General features: G+C 31.5%; 1 protein-coding gene across 1 annotated transcript in view; it reads left to right on the forward strand.

Annotated features, from left to right (window-relative positions):
• Positions 1 to 4,470: 4,470 nt before the first annotated feature.
• LOC145293001 (chaperone Ric-8A-like) overlaps positions 4,471 to 12,347 on the forward strand; it is a 75,144-nt gene continuing 67,267 nt past the window's right edge. Inside the window, exon 1 of the mRNA XM_080139256.1 lies at positions 4,471 to 4,950. Within this exon, the coding sequence (XP_079995382.1) occupies positions 4,864 to 4,950 (87 nt within the window). The 5' untranslated portion in view covers positions 4,471 to 4,863. The remainder of the gene's footprint in view (positions 4,951 to 12,347) is intronic.

Raw genomic sequence — 12,347 nt, forward strand, 5'->3', positions numbered from 1 at the left:
CATGCTCTTAAGTTAATAATAATATAATAACAGATAGATAAATAACATATTAAATATTGTAAATGTGTCGGCTTTTAGTCTTAATAAATGCACCAGTAAAAAAAATTAATAAAATAAATAAATAACAACCATTGTATACACAATCATTTGGAGGCAGACAAGAAAAATACAAATTATTGTAATTGAACATTCTCAGTTAAATTATCTCCCCCCCCCCCAATAAAATTCTACTTTTTTTAAGCTCTTACATGTGAACGCCATAAAAAACTTGGCAAAAAGGAAAAAAATAAAGTAAAATAAACAATTTTTTTAGAATTTAGAGTGGGGGATCAATATTGCATATAAATTTAATGCAAACGATCATTCATCTCTGACAAATTCTAGCGTTTTAGAGCAGTTAACCAATTTATTCTTTCATTGTTTGCTATGGAAAATAAATAAATGCTGTGCGTTTTTATTTTTTAGGAGGAGGAGGAAGATCTACTTGCCAGTTGAACTTAGTGATAAAAAATATACTTCACAAACTTAAAATGTTAGAACGGCTCAGAAATTGGGGAGCATTTTACATCAGATGTATAAACGAAACTGTTTCAGAATTTATTTTAAAATTTTATAGCATTTAAAATAAAAAACTCAATATAAAGTGAAGTTTGTAAAATTTATTATTCTGTAACAGATTCAAAATTTTACTGAATTTCGTTTGAAAATAATGGGCAAACGATCTTTCTTGTCTACCTTTGAATGATTGCCTTCATATCATCGTTTATTTGGTTTATTTGAGTCATGTGGCAGTTTTAAATTGTAATGGCAGACGCCAATTTGAAAATTTAGGTGGCTTTTTTCTTCAGATGTGAAATTGGATTAGACTCGTCAACATCTTGATTGTCCATCTCTGTGAATACAGTTTTCTTCTGTTATTAAATTATTTATCTGTTATTATATTATCTAAATTACAGGGTGGAACGATAAAACTGTCGCCCTAAAGAAAACAGCATTACAACTTTATTTTAAAACTTTCATTGAAAAAATCAATTCCGGTAACTTGATTATGTATTAGAGCTGGTATCTATTCCATGTAGCCCCCTTCAGCCTCAATTACCAACTCAATATAGGTCCAGAACTGGGAGCATGCTTTTTCCACAAGCGCCGGCAGGAGCTCGGCAGACAGCGGCGATCACGTTGGCTTTGGTGTTGTGGGAGATCATGTTGGTGATGTTCTCAATGTATGACCAAACGTAGTAGTCTAGTGGGTTTAGATCAGAGGAGGAGAGGGGGCAGTGAGAGAGAGAAGGGTACAAAGTTGTAGGACTCCTTCTGAAGCCATGCTTGGGTCTCTTTGAACTTGTGGACTGGCACCGTGTTCTGCTACCAGACCCAGGGTCTGCCAGTGGCCATCTGATTGCGCCAAGGGATCACCACACTCTTCAGCACATCCAGGTACACTTTGATGTTGACTTTCAAGCCAACTTTGAAGATGTGTGGTGACATGATGCGGTCTTCACTTGAACCACATCAAAGACCATACCTGTGGCCAGAAATTTTGTTTTCAGCATCCTAGGCATTATTGTTATTTGTGACAATCCAGTAAAGCATTTTGAGGATGCTGACAATGGTTCCATTGTCATAACTTGGATCAGTAGAAAGCATGAGTTGTACAGCAGCACATTTCCAATCTCGCTCGTTGAACATTGTGTCACTTTCAGACATGATAGAAGGCTCCTGTCACTCTTGGGATTTGTATGCAACTAGCCAACTAGTAGATGGTCTGCAACAAAAAAAGAAAACCGGTTTTCATCGATGCTGAAAGTTTTTGTTGTATTTACGAGGCTAAGAAAAACAAAGATAAACAAAGAATCCACTGTGAAAAATTTCCCCCACTCTTTATCGGTGCCTAAATCAAAACGTGGATTCCATGAACAAAGCTTCTTTCTTAGAACATCTTGCATGCCTGTGGAACTCTGTTCCGTCTGTCTGCTTCCCACCTGACTACAACCTGGATGTCTTCAAGTCCAACATTAACAAATTCCTAATGAACCGCCCCCTTAAGTAAACACTTCAATAAATCTCCACTCTAACGTACTGTACTTGCAATAACCCTTATCCCTGAGTGGCTTCCGGGCCTTGATATGTGGCGACCACCGTGTAAAAAAGAAAAAAAAAAAAAAAAGTCATTGAAGGCTACATATTCAGAGGTCACTAAAATATAGAATAGGAGACAACGAAATGGAGTTTCATTCCATATTCAACAAGCAACTTTATTTGTTATCTTTATTAGTAGCATGTACAAAAGAAAAACAAGTTGTTAGCTGGAATGTTATTGCGTGTAAAGTTAGATTTAATATTATGCTGGCTTGTTGAAGGAGAGAATAGTTCTATATACACGTGTTGTAGCTAGTAGTCACCAGGACAAAAGACGCCGGTAAAAGGAGAAAGAAGGGGCAAAGTTTTTAGTGTGTTTTCGTGTTATAATCGGTACTAGGAGTGTATCTTGGTGTATCAACAAGACCATTTCTGTAGCATGATAAAGAATGTTTGTGTGGGTACGACATGTGGAAATAAGTGGGTGTTTGAAGGCCGCCATGTTGGCTTGTTGTACTCACATTAGCCTGGGGTCAAAGGCCCAGGCGAATGTCCGTTGCCAGTGAAAGCCAGGGAGAAAAGGAGTAAGAGAGAGAGCGTTGTCAGTTTTACCTTTTATACACTCGGTCACATGACTGGGAGCTGGCCTTTGATTGGGCAAGCCAGTAAGACGGCAAATTTAACTCTCGAGCCGCGAGATTTCACTCCTGCCTGCTATTATAGCAAGTTTCAACTGCTACACTACTATTGATTTTACATGCCTTGCCTTACTGCTTATGCAGTGATAATAGCTTGAATTTAAGTTGAAAATGAAAAAGTCAAGTATCAAAGAACCTATTGTTGATTTTATATGTTGGGCCTTTCAGCTTATGTGGTAATAAAATTTCTCAAATGCACTTGTGGCATTAGATTGTGTAAAGTGTGAACTTTGATGAAAATCGCCTATCCTTCTTTGATCAGATTATTTCACTTATCGATTATCGCTACTTATTGAAGACATTCTGATACAAAACCTATCTAAGAACTCTGTCAGGTATATAAAGTACCTTTGTGGGAAATTTCATGACAATCAGCCCAGCCGTTTTCAAGTCTATAGGGAACGAACTGCACACACACACACACACACACACACACACACACACACACACACACAGTTCCTTTTATACAATAGTTGATTTTCAATAAATTTCTAGTTCTTTGATATCAAGCTATTTTGTCATTTATTTCGATTCTTAAATTATTACTGAAAAAAATGTACAGACGGACACGTCTTATTGTTGTAAAAAAAAAAACAAACAAAAAAAATTATTATTATTCTCAACTGATCCCCCCAATCTAAATTCTATCATTGTTCTGATTTTTTCTTATTTCCGCGAAATTTTACAGGATGTTCACACGTAACAGCCTGAAAAAGTATAGTCTCATTTTCAAGAGGTATGGTAATTTACAAATTGACTCAACGTTTTTCTTTCATAAATTGTGACTGTGTACGTGTGTTACTGGTCTTGCCTTTTTTCTGTGCAATTGTGTAATACTGGTCGACCTTTAAGCCTTTTCTGTAGTTTAAGCTGACGTGTCTTCCTCCTCTCTCCAACTCTTTTATTTATAGTAATTTTTTTTCTACTTTAGAATTCTTGTTTATAATAAGCTCTGCCCTTTTTTTTTTTTTTTTTTTTACTTTCAGTTTCTCCCGACTATCGTGAGAAGCTTGTAGCTTTAAAAAAGACATAATTAACAACAACAACAACAACAACAACAACAATCCTTGCTTGATCTTGTAAATATTCTTGTTGCCATTGCAAGTGTTAAAAAAAAAGAAAGAAAACAGGACTCTATTCTTCTGCCAATGGAAAAAAAAACAAGGCATTTTTGAGGAGCGAAAAGAAAAAAAAATGATTCGTGATCGTTCATTGATTAACATTAACACTCATCTAGTATTAATTTAATTAATAATAATTAATATATGTATGCATATTAGTAGATTCATAACTTAATAATTAATCATCTATTAAAAAAAGGTAAGATCTTATCACCAAACAGTTGCTCGAATTTTTATTAAATTTTTATTTATTAAAAAAAAAAAAAAAGAAATTGAACTATTATTATTAACTGTTATTGCTTTTTTAAAAAGTTTATATTCTCGACTAATTGGTTGTATTAAAAAATTAAGATCTATTAATTTAAAAAACAACTTAAATAATTATTTTATTTAATGGTAATACTCAATTAGCTTTTACTTGTTTCTCGATTTTATTTAACGTTAAATTAAAAACACCGCTATTTCTGCAATGCAGAAATTCTGTATTTATATTTCAAATTAAAAATTTCATATTTTCACAATTTGATTAATATTTTTCTTTAAATTTAATCTTAAGATTAACCATTAGATATTTATTTAAAAAAAAGTCAAACTAGCACGTAGTAATAATTAAAAAGTTTTGTTTTGTGAAAAGTTTTAATTCTTTGTTTGTGCACTTTAAAAAAAAATTATCAAATTTTTTATCATTTATCATAACATCTAAAATCTTTACATTAAAAAAAATTAACTGCCTTAAAAACGAAAAAAAAAAAAAGATTTGAAATTAAAGAGCCGCAGATTCGCCTCCCCCCTCCTTTAAAAAAATAAAAACAAACGGAGACATCAAGTATTATTATTAATTATTTACCATTTGGAGTTTTTTTCAATAACAACAATAATATTAATTTAGTGTCGACATAAGTTGTTTTTTTTTTTTTCTATAATTACACGGAAATCATAAAAAAGTGCAAAAAAGAAAAAAAAAAATGGATGGCGAAAGTTTACTTCAAGTGTTTGAAAATAATGGAAACGAGGAAGATCTTTGTCGATCTCTCAAAGAATTTAACACGAAAGTAAGTAATTTGTTTTCTTTTCTCGTTTCAACATTTCGGTGAGAAATGTCAAAAATGAATTTAATGTATGCGACTAATGTTTGGTGCTTGAACAGATCAGCCTCTGTGCGGTTACCAACATTGGCTTTAGCCAGTTGCGACAGCCAAAATAACAAACAAGAATAAATTAAGGTGCTTATATTGAACGTTTCAGCTTTAAGATTACTGACATTGGAACAACATTATATTAATCAAATTAGTTCTAATTTTACAACAATTTTGTTCAATTAATGATTTTCTGACCAAATAATATCTAACCTAATGATTTATAGTATCGTTCGTTTGGTCATTAAATGATTAATTGAATCAAATTATTATAAACTCAGAACTAATTTGGTTTAGATAATGTTTGGATGACAGCTATCTTAAAGCTGCAAAATTCAAGATAACCTATAGGTTAACGTCAAGTTCTGGCCGTCTTTGTTGACATTCATCGTCAGCTGATCTGATCTTATATATATGAATGCCCAAGGAAAATCATTTCTGATTAATATTTATTAGTTTTAAAATATTTTGTTATTCTGGAAAAAAAAAAAAAAAAAACATAAACAGATTAGTTTGTTTGCATAATTTAAAACTAGTGAACAATGTTTACCAATTCTTAAATATGTTTACTAAACAATAATCAAAAGTGGCTTTTCCAGATTATTCATATCAGGTCAGCTGGCGAAGAATGTCAACAAAGAAGTTATTGATTTTAACCAATCAATAAATTTAATGTATATAAATGTGACTTATTGTTTGCTTAAACAAATTGACCCATGGCTGCCAACATTGGCTTGGTAAAATTCGGTAACGAGTTACAACAACCCTAATCACAAACAAAAATAAACTCTGGTCCCCGGAATGAAAAAAAAATTATTTACATCGCATTTTCTGTTTACTATTTACAACGCTTTTTATTTATTTCGGTACTTATGCACTTATGTTACCGTGCTGTTTGAAAGCCATTCTTGACATGGGGAAGGGAGGGCATTTTGTAACAAATCTGGGTTTTGTATTACTATACACATAGATTCGAAAAAGTTGTAAAAAAACAAAAAACAAATATATAACAAATAAATGTTATCAAAGGCAAGATAAATTACTTTTCAACTTAACTGGATATTTTTTTTAGTGTTTTTATTTAATGTAAGATGTTTATTCAGCTCGAAAACCATACAGTGTTTACCGATATATTGGAAAATTTAAAATGGTGCCCGTGCCCGACTCTCTCTTGAACACGGTAAGTCTGGGAAAATGAGTTAAAAATAAGAAACTATATACAATACTGTTAGAAACCCATCGAATATGTCAGCCCAAAATATTGAGCGAGTTTCTAACAGTAGTTTTTTTTTTGTTGTTTTTTTTTTTTCATTTTTAACTCGTTTTTCCCAAACTTACCGTGTTCAAGAGAGAGTCAGACGCCATTTAAAATTTTCCAATACATCAAACAGTAACACTGTGTAAATAAAAACACCAAAACATTATCCAGTTAGGTAGAAAACTAACTTCTTGCCTTTGATAACATTTATTTGTTATATATTTGTATTTTGACAACTTTTTTGAATCTATGTGTATAGTAAAACAAACCCCAAATCTGTACTTTCACCTAACAATTTGATAAAAAAGATATCATCAAACTTGAATTTAACTTGAAAATACTATTTAAAAAATACTATAGCCCAGTAACATAAGTGCATAAAGCGCTTTTATTTCTAGTGTTTTTTTGTAGATTGTTGCATTTCACGTAGACAATTTTTTTTTATTGTTGTTTGTGTCTTGGTCTACGGAATTGGATGAATAATCCACATTCTAACAGAAAAAAAAAATAATACTAAAAAAAAAAAAGGTAATGTTTGTTATTATGATTATACTTCTTTCTAAATGATTTTTTTTGGCGATTATGTGTGAACACCCTGAAACGGCGACAAAAAAAAAAAAAAAATGAATAGAACAATTACTCTAGAATTTGGAGTGGACGATCAGTTTCGTATATAAATTTAACGTAAATTGAATCAAAATTCGATTTTCAAGACAGGTAGACCTGAAGAATCTTGCACCTCTCTTTATTTATTTATTTATTTTTAATTTCATTATCGAATGGACACTAATCTACGAGATTATAAAAAAAAAAAAACTAAAAAAAAAGTGGCTATTCAAGTAGTGGTGCTTAGTTTCTAATGCAACGTTCTAGTAAATCGATCACCCATTTTAGAACCACTCGATGCTTTTAGACCAAAATTCGCGAATTTAGCCTTTGAGTATGCTCGCCTTTTTTCTTAATTTTGCTTTTTAAAATAATCTTTTTAAAAATGCTAAATTCGCGAAATTTGACCTAAAAACATGGATTTGTTTTAAAGTGGATTAACGCTACATTAGAAAGTGAGCACAAAGGGGCCCTTTATTGACTATTTTTTCATTTGTTTTGATAATCTGGTTAGTGTACATTTAATAATAATCCGCCGAAAAAAAAACGGTGGGGGGGGGGGGTGCAAATAAAAAAAAAATGAAGAGGCAAGATTCTTGCCAAAAGGAAATTTAAATTTTCAAGTCTTAAACCCTTTTCGACGAAAGTCGTGTATTATTTTGCAAGGGTACCGTAACCGTATTCATCGGAGGAGCCACTAACTCTAGATATAAATTGGTTAATGTTTTACATTTAAATTACTAACTTGTCTATCATTTAATTTTATAAAAACAAATTAAACTAAATCTTTCTTTCTACTCGTTTTAGAATTAAAAGGTTTTAAAACCGCTTTAATATTTATTATATTTTTTTTAAAAACTGTAAAATTTGAATATATTCGTAAAGATTTTAAATATGCGTTCTTTAGTTGTTGAATATTCACTGGTTTACTTAGTGTTTATTTTTTTATGGGTTAATATATTTTTTTAATTTAGGCAAATTATCACTTAACAATACAACGTCATCTAATTTAACTGAATTTTAATGCGATACAAAATTTCATTTCAATAAATGCTGTGTTTTTGTCAATTACAACGTCTTATTTATGAATGAATGGAAATGAATTGTTTATGTTATGACGTAAAGGCTAGCACAGACTACTGACATTACTATAATTTCTATCTCGTTGTAGTAAAATTTGTTTCACAGTTTTCCTTACAGTCGATATAAATAAACATTTTAAACAAAGTGGTTAATTATTGTATTATATTGCATTAATATTTAATGTATTATTATTTGAATATATCTTTACTCTTTTTCTCCTCGCCCCTTGCTATATTGTTGTGTGTTGTTGTCACGGCGCCGTTTTCATTCATTCATTGATGAACAACAACGCCTTCATTTAGTCGTTGTTCATCGTTACTAAATATGCGTTTTCTTATTCTTACATAATAAACAATTAATGTGACGACGAGCAGGTGCTTCAAGTCGATTTATATTTAATTTTGCTCTTATCTTTAATGCTTTTATTTTAGTGTTTAAACGTTTCACAACTTGCTCACAGATTTAAAAAAAAAAAACGAAAAAAATGTATTAAAAATCGTAACGTCAACTAAGAACGGAATGAATGGAAAATGTTTTCGTTTGCACGTAGAAATTAGATGTACACAAAATGGTCACAAAAAGAGGGAGTCATTTTTTCTGAATGATGTTTTGGTGATGCAGAAGAATAGGCGACTCGAAGGTAACAAACAGTGTTTAGACAAAAAGAAATTGCATATTTAATTATTTTTTGGATACTTATGTGTTTTTGGTACCACACTAAAATAATAACGTTATTTCGAAAGCCATTCTTAACATGAGGGGAGGGTATTTTCTATTTTGTGCTTCCACCTAGCAATTTGATAATAAAAAGATATCGTGAAACTTGAATTTAACCTGAAAAAACTATTTAAAAATAGCGCGGTACCAAAAATACATAAGCACCATTATTTTCCATAAAAATAAGAAATAAAATCCTATTGCTTTCATTGTTTTGAATATGTTTTTAGTATTATTAAGAAATATATTTATGAAATATTTATTTATTTATTTTTTTTTTTTTTAATAAAATTGTTTTAAAAAATAATTATCTGATACTATTTGCTGCGGACTTCGAATCTCCTATTCTATATCACGGATGATTTGGTATTATTGTAGATTAACACATTTAGTAACCCTATGAAATTTTACTTTTTATTACTTATTTATTTTTAGACGATTACGTGCAAACAGAAAACTGAATGGAAAGACCTCCTCCCCTTTATTCCTGGGCTATTTTAACTTTTTAACTGATAATTATATATATTAGCCCTAACTCTATGCCCGGGTGACAAAACCATAAAATCACATGTAAGCGCTTGAACCCCCCCAAAAAACTACATAATCAGTGATCCCAGTGAGATTTTTTGAGTTCCCCAAGAATTGACCATGAAAAATCCCAAGAAAATGATTTCATTGATTTGATTCCAGTATTTAAAAATATTTTCAGTAGAAATAGTAAATTCACTGTCAGAAAGTCAAAAACACCTCCATTGTTCATCATCTAAAACAAGGGAAGGAAACTGCATTGCCAAGTCACTAATTGTTGTTGGGGATTGGCAAAAGTCACCTGCGATTTTAGTTTAGTTGTCGTACTACTTTCATCTAATGCTAATCGCTTTTTAATTTGGCATGAAAATTCAATTAGGAATTTTAAGCGATCTTTCCTAAACGCTTTTTCAGTTGCAGCATCTTTTAAATGGGTTGGTGAGCAATTGAGCCATGGTTTTAGCACCAAGATATATGTTCTCTATATTTTTATAGTTTTGTAACAAGAGTCAATTTTTGATAATTTTGAACTTAGGATTTTATCTCTAATATAAACACTAGGTATATTCTTATACTCAGTTGAAAAAGAAGAAAGGAATTGGGGCAATCTGAAATATTCAGATTGAAATTCTAAATTTAAATCATTCTCTTGCTGTAGAATGTATCGAAGAAAGAGAAACGTGTGCATTGTTTTACAGTTGATTAATATTTTGTAAATGTTACTGGCATTGTCAAAGTGGTCCGTTTTTGCTTCACTTTGAAAATAGAGCAAGAGAGCACCGTACTGGTCCAAAATTCGAAAGCCATAGAGTTTGTGCCAATTTATGGATTTTGTGATTTGCTGCACTCAAAACATCTTGTATCATTACAAAATCTTTTTGTCGTTTTGAACTACGAGACAAAAACAATGTTAGATCTTTAAAAAAAAAAAATTTCCAAGAAGGGAGGCAAAACACTCACTGCTTTATTAGAGCAAATGAATGACACATGCATCCCATAACAAAAACGGGACATCAGCTCTCAAAAGCTTTTGCGAACCACTGTGTTTACATCATGGAAGAACAGGTGTCACAGCATAGGGCAATAACATTATTGAGAGGAATTTTTTTTTTTTTCACAAAAAAAAATACACAGCTGCACCTCAAGCTCAACTGAACCATACTGGACACTGTTGAAGCCATGCATTTCTACTAGGTGACAGAAACAGAACAAGAAGCATATGTTGTTAGTTGTTTTGTTTTGTGAACTACATACAACAGTTGACGGTGGATTGTGGCAAACATCAAATTCAACGAGTTAAGCACCGTTCATGCAGAGCACATAAGTAAAGACACGTTTTGAACCGAAACAAACTATATTTTAACCAGCTTGACCTTTCCAACTGTAATTTATATTAACTTATTACACAATTTTACTTGAATTCCCAAGGTTTTGAGTGTTTTTAAACATCCTTCTTAAGGTCCCAAGACAAAAGTTGGAATCCCAAAATATTAGGAAAAATTCCAAATGCAAATACCTGTACAGGATATATCTCTCACAGCATAAGAATAGCCCGGAATTGGGTGATTGTTTTATGTTAAATTTATATGTAAAACTGATCCTCCATTCTGAATTCTAAAACAACTGTTTTTTTTGTTTTTTGTTTTTTAATCGATTTTTAAGAGTTAATTTAAAAATAACAAAATAACATAGGGTCTAGTTATTAAAATACCAATTCACAAAATTTCTCTGAGATATCTGGTCCTGGCACTTATTTTTTTCATGTTATTCCAGAAAAGTATCAATCCAGCCAGTGATCATATTCGTTTGGCATGTCAACTTAATGTTACCATTGTTTGAAAATTGATATATTGTAAAATATACTGATGAACTAAAGCCATTTAAATTCTGTATTTTTACTGATATGTAATTTTACTAATAATTTGAGAATATATAGAATGTGACATGATTTTGTGGAGCAGGTTTCAGATAATTTAAATCATAATTAAGATGTTTTGAACTTTTGAAAAATATACTATATATATATATATATATATTAGATTGAGAAGAAAGTACTTGCAGAATTTCAAATTTTTATTTTAAATGATGTATTTTCAATTAAGTTTTTGTTATATATGTCACCCCCACTCTTTCACCAGTCGGTTGAGGACGATCATTGACCTCGGAACCCTTCCACTGCCGGTGATAATTCTTGGCCGTCTAAAGTTACTGGTATGGGGAAGTGACTGAATTATCGGTTGATCGTCTAGTTATATATCCTGAACCAATTCGTTGTGTACCCTCTTAACGACAAACGTCGTCGAAAGAGAGCCGTGGATTTTTTTGTGTAGTAAAAGAAAAAAAAACAGGATAAAACAATTCTGCACCAAATATATATTAACAAAAAAAAAACAGTACAGTTCTTATAATTCTTTCAGAGTCCTGAAGGAAGCGATGTGTTATTATGCTAAGAATATGGTCGAAGGCATCAGCTTGTAACCTTGTGGAGTGTCGGTCTCTGGGTATCTGAAGAAATGTGTCAAGTCAAGAGCCAACTCTGCTTTGACTGTGTTCCTCTCTGTGCATCTCTTCTTCAAGAAATGCCTGCACATTCTCCCTTTTTGTCCATCTGACTTGATATATATAAACAATTATATCGCCCTCTGAACATGATGCGGATATTTCTTTTTTGTTTAGAAATTTAATTCTCTGTCCATAATCTAAATTATAATTTACAAAAATAACACAATGGCTCGCTTCAAAGATCTGATCGAACTCAAATAAACAGTAAATACAGTTTTTGTTAACCTTTAACACACAGAGTTCTCAGGTTTCTTAAATAAACAACTTGATACCAAGTGGTTTTGCCTTTCTTCCTAACGTGGGGGGGGGCATCAACCTACCCACACCCTTTGTTACATTACCTCCCCTACTTAAAAGAAACAATATTGAGATCAATATTTTTTTCTAACCCACTTCTTCTTACTTGGCCTTAATACTAGGGAATCTCTGTGGTTTTACAATTCATAATATTTAGCTATTTGGTTAATAAAAGAAGAAAATTTTTAAAAGCTTTATCTTTCATGCACATGCAAAAAGTTTTCTTTCAGGGTTCGTGTTTTTTTTATAAATCTGCTTTCAG

Source organism: Euprymna scolopes, chromosome 14, assembly GCF_053919585.1.
Source record: "Euprymna scolopes isolate OS-2025 chromosome 14, ASM5391958v1, whole genome shotgun sequence".
Lineage (NCBI taxonomy): Eukaryota > Metazoa > Mollusca > Cephalopoda > Sepiida > Sepiolidae > Euprymna > Euprymna scolopes.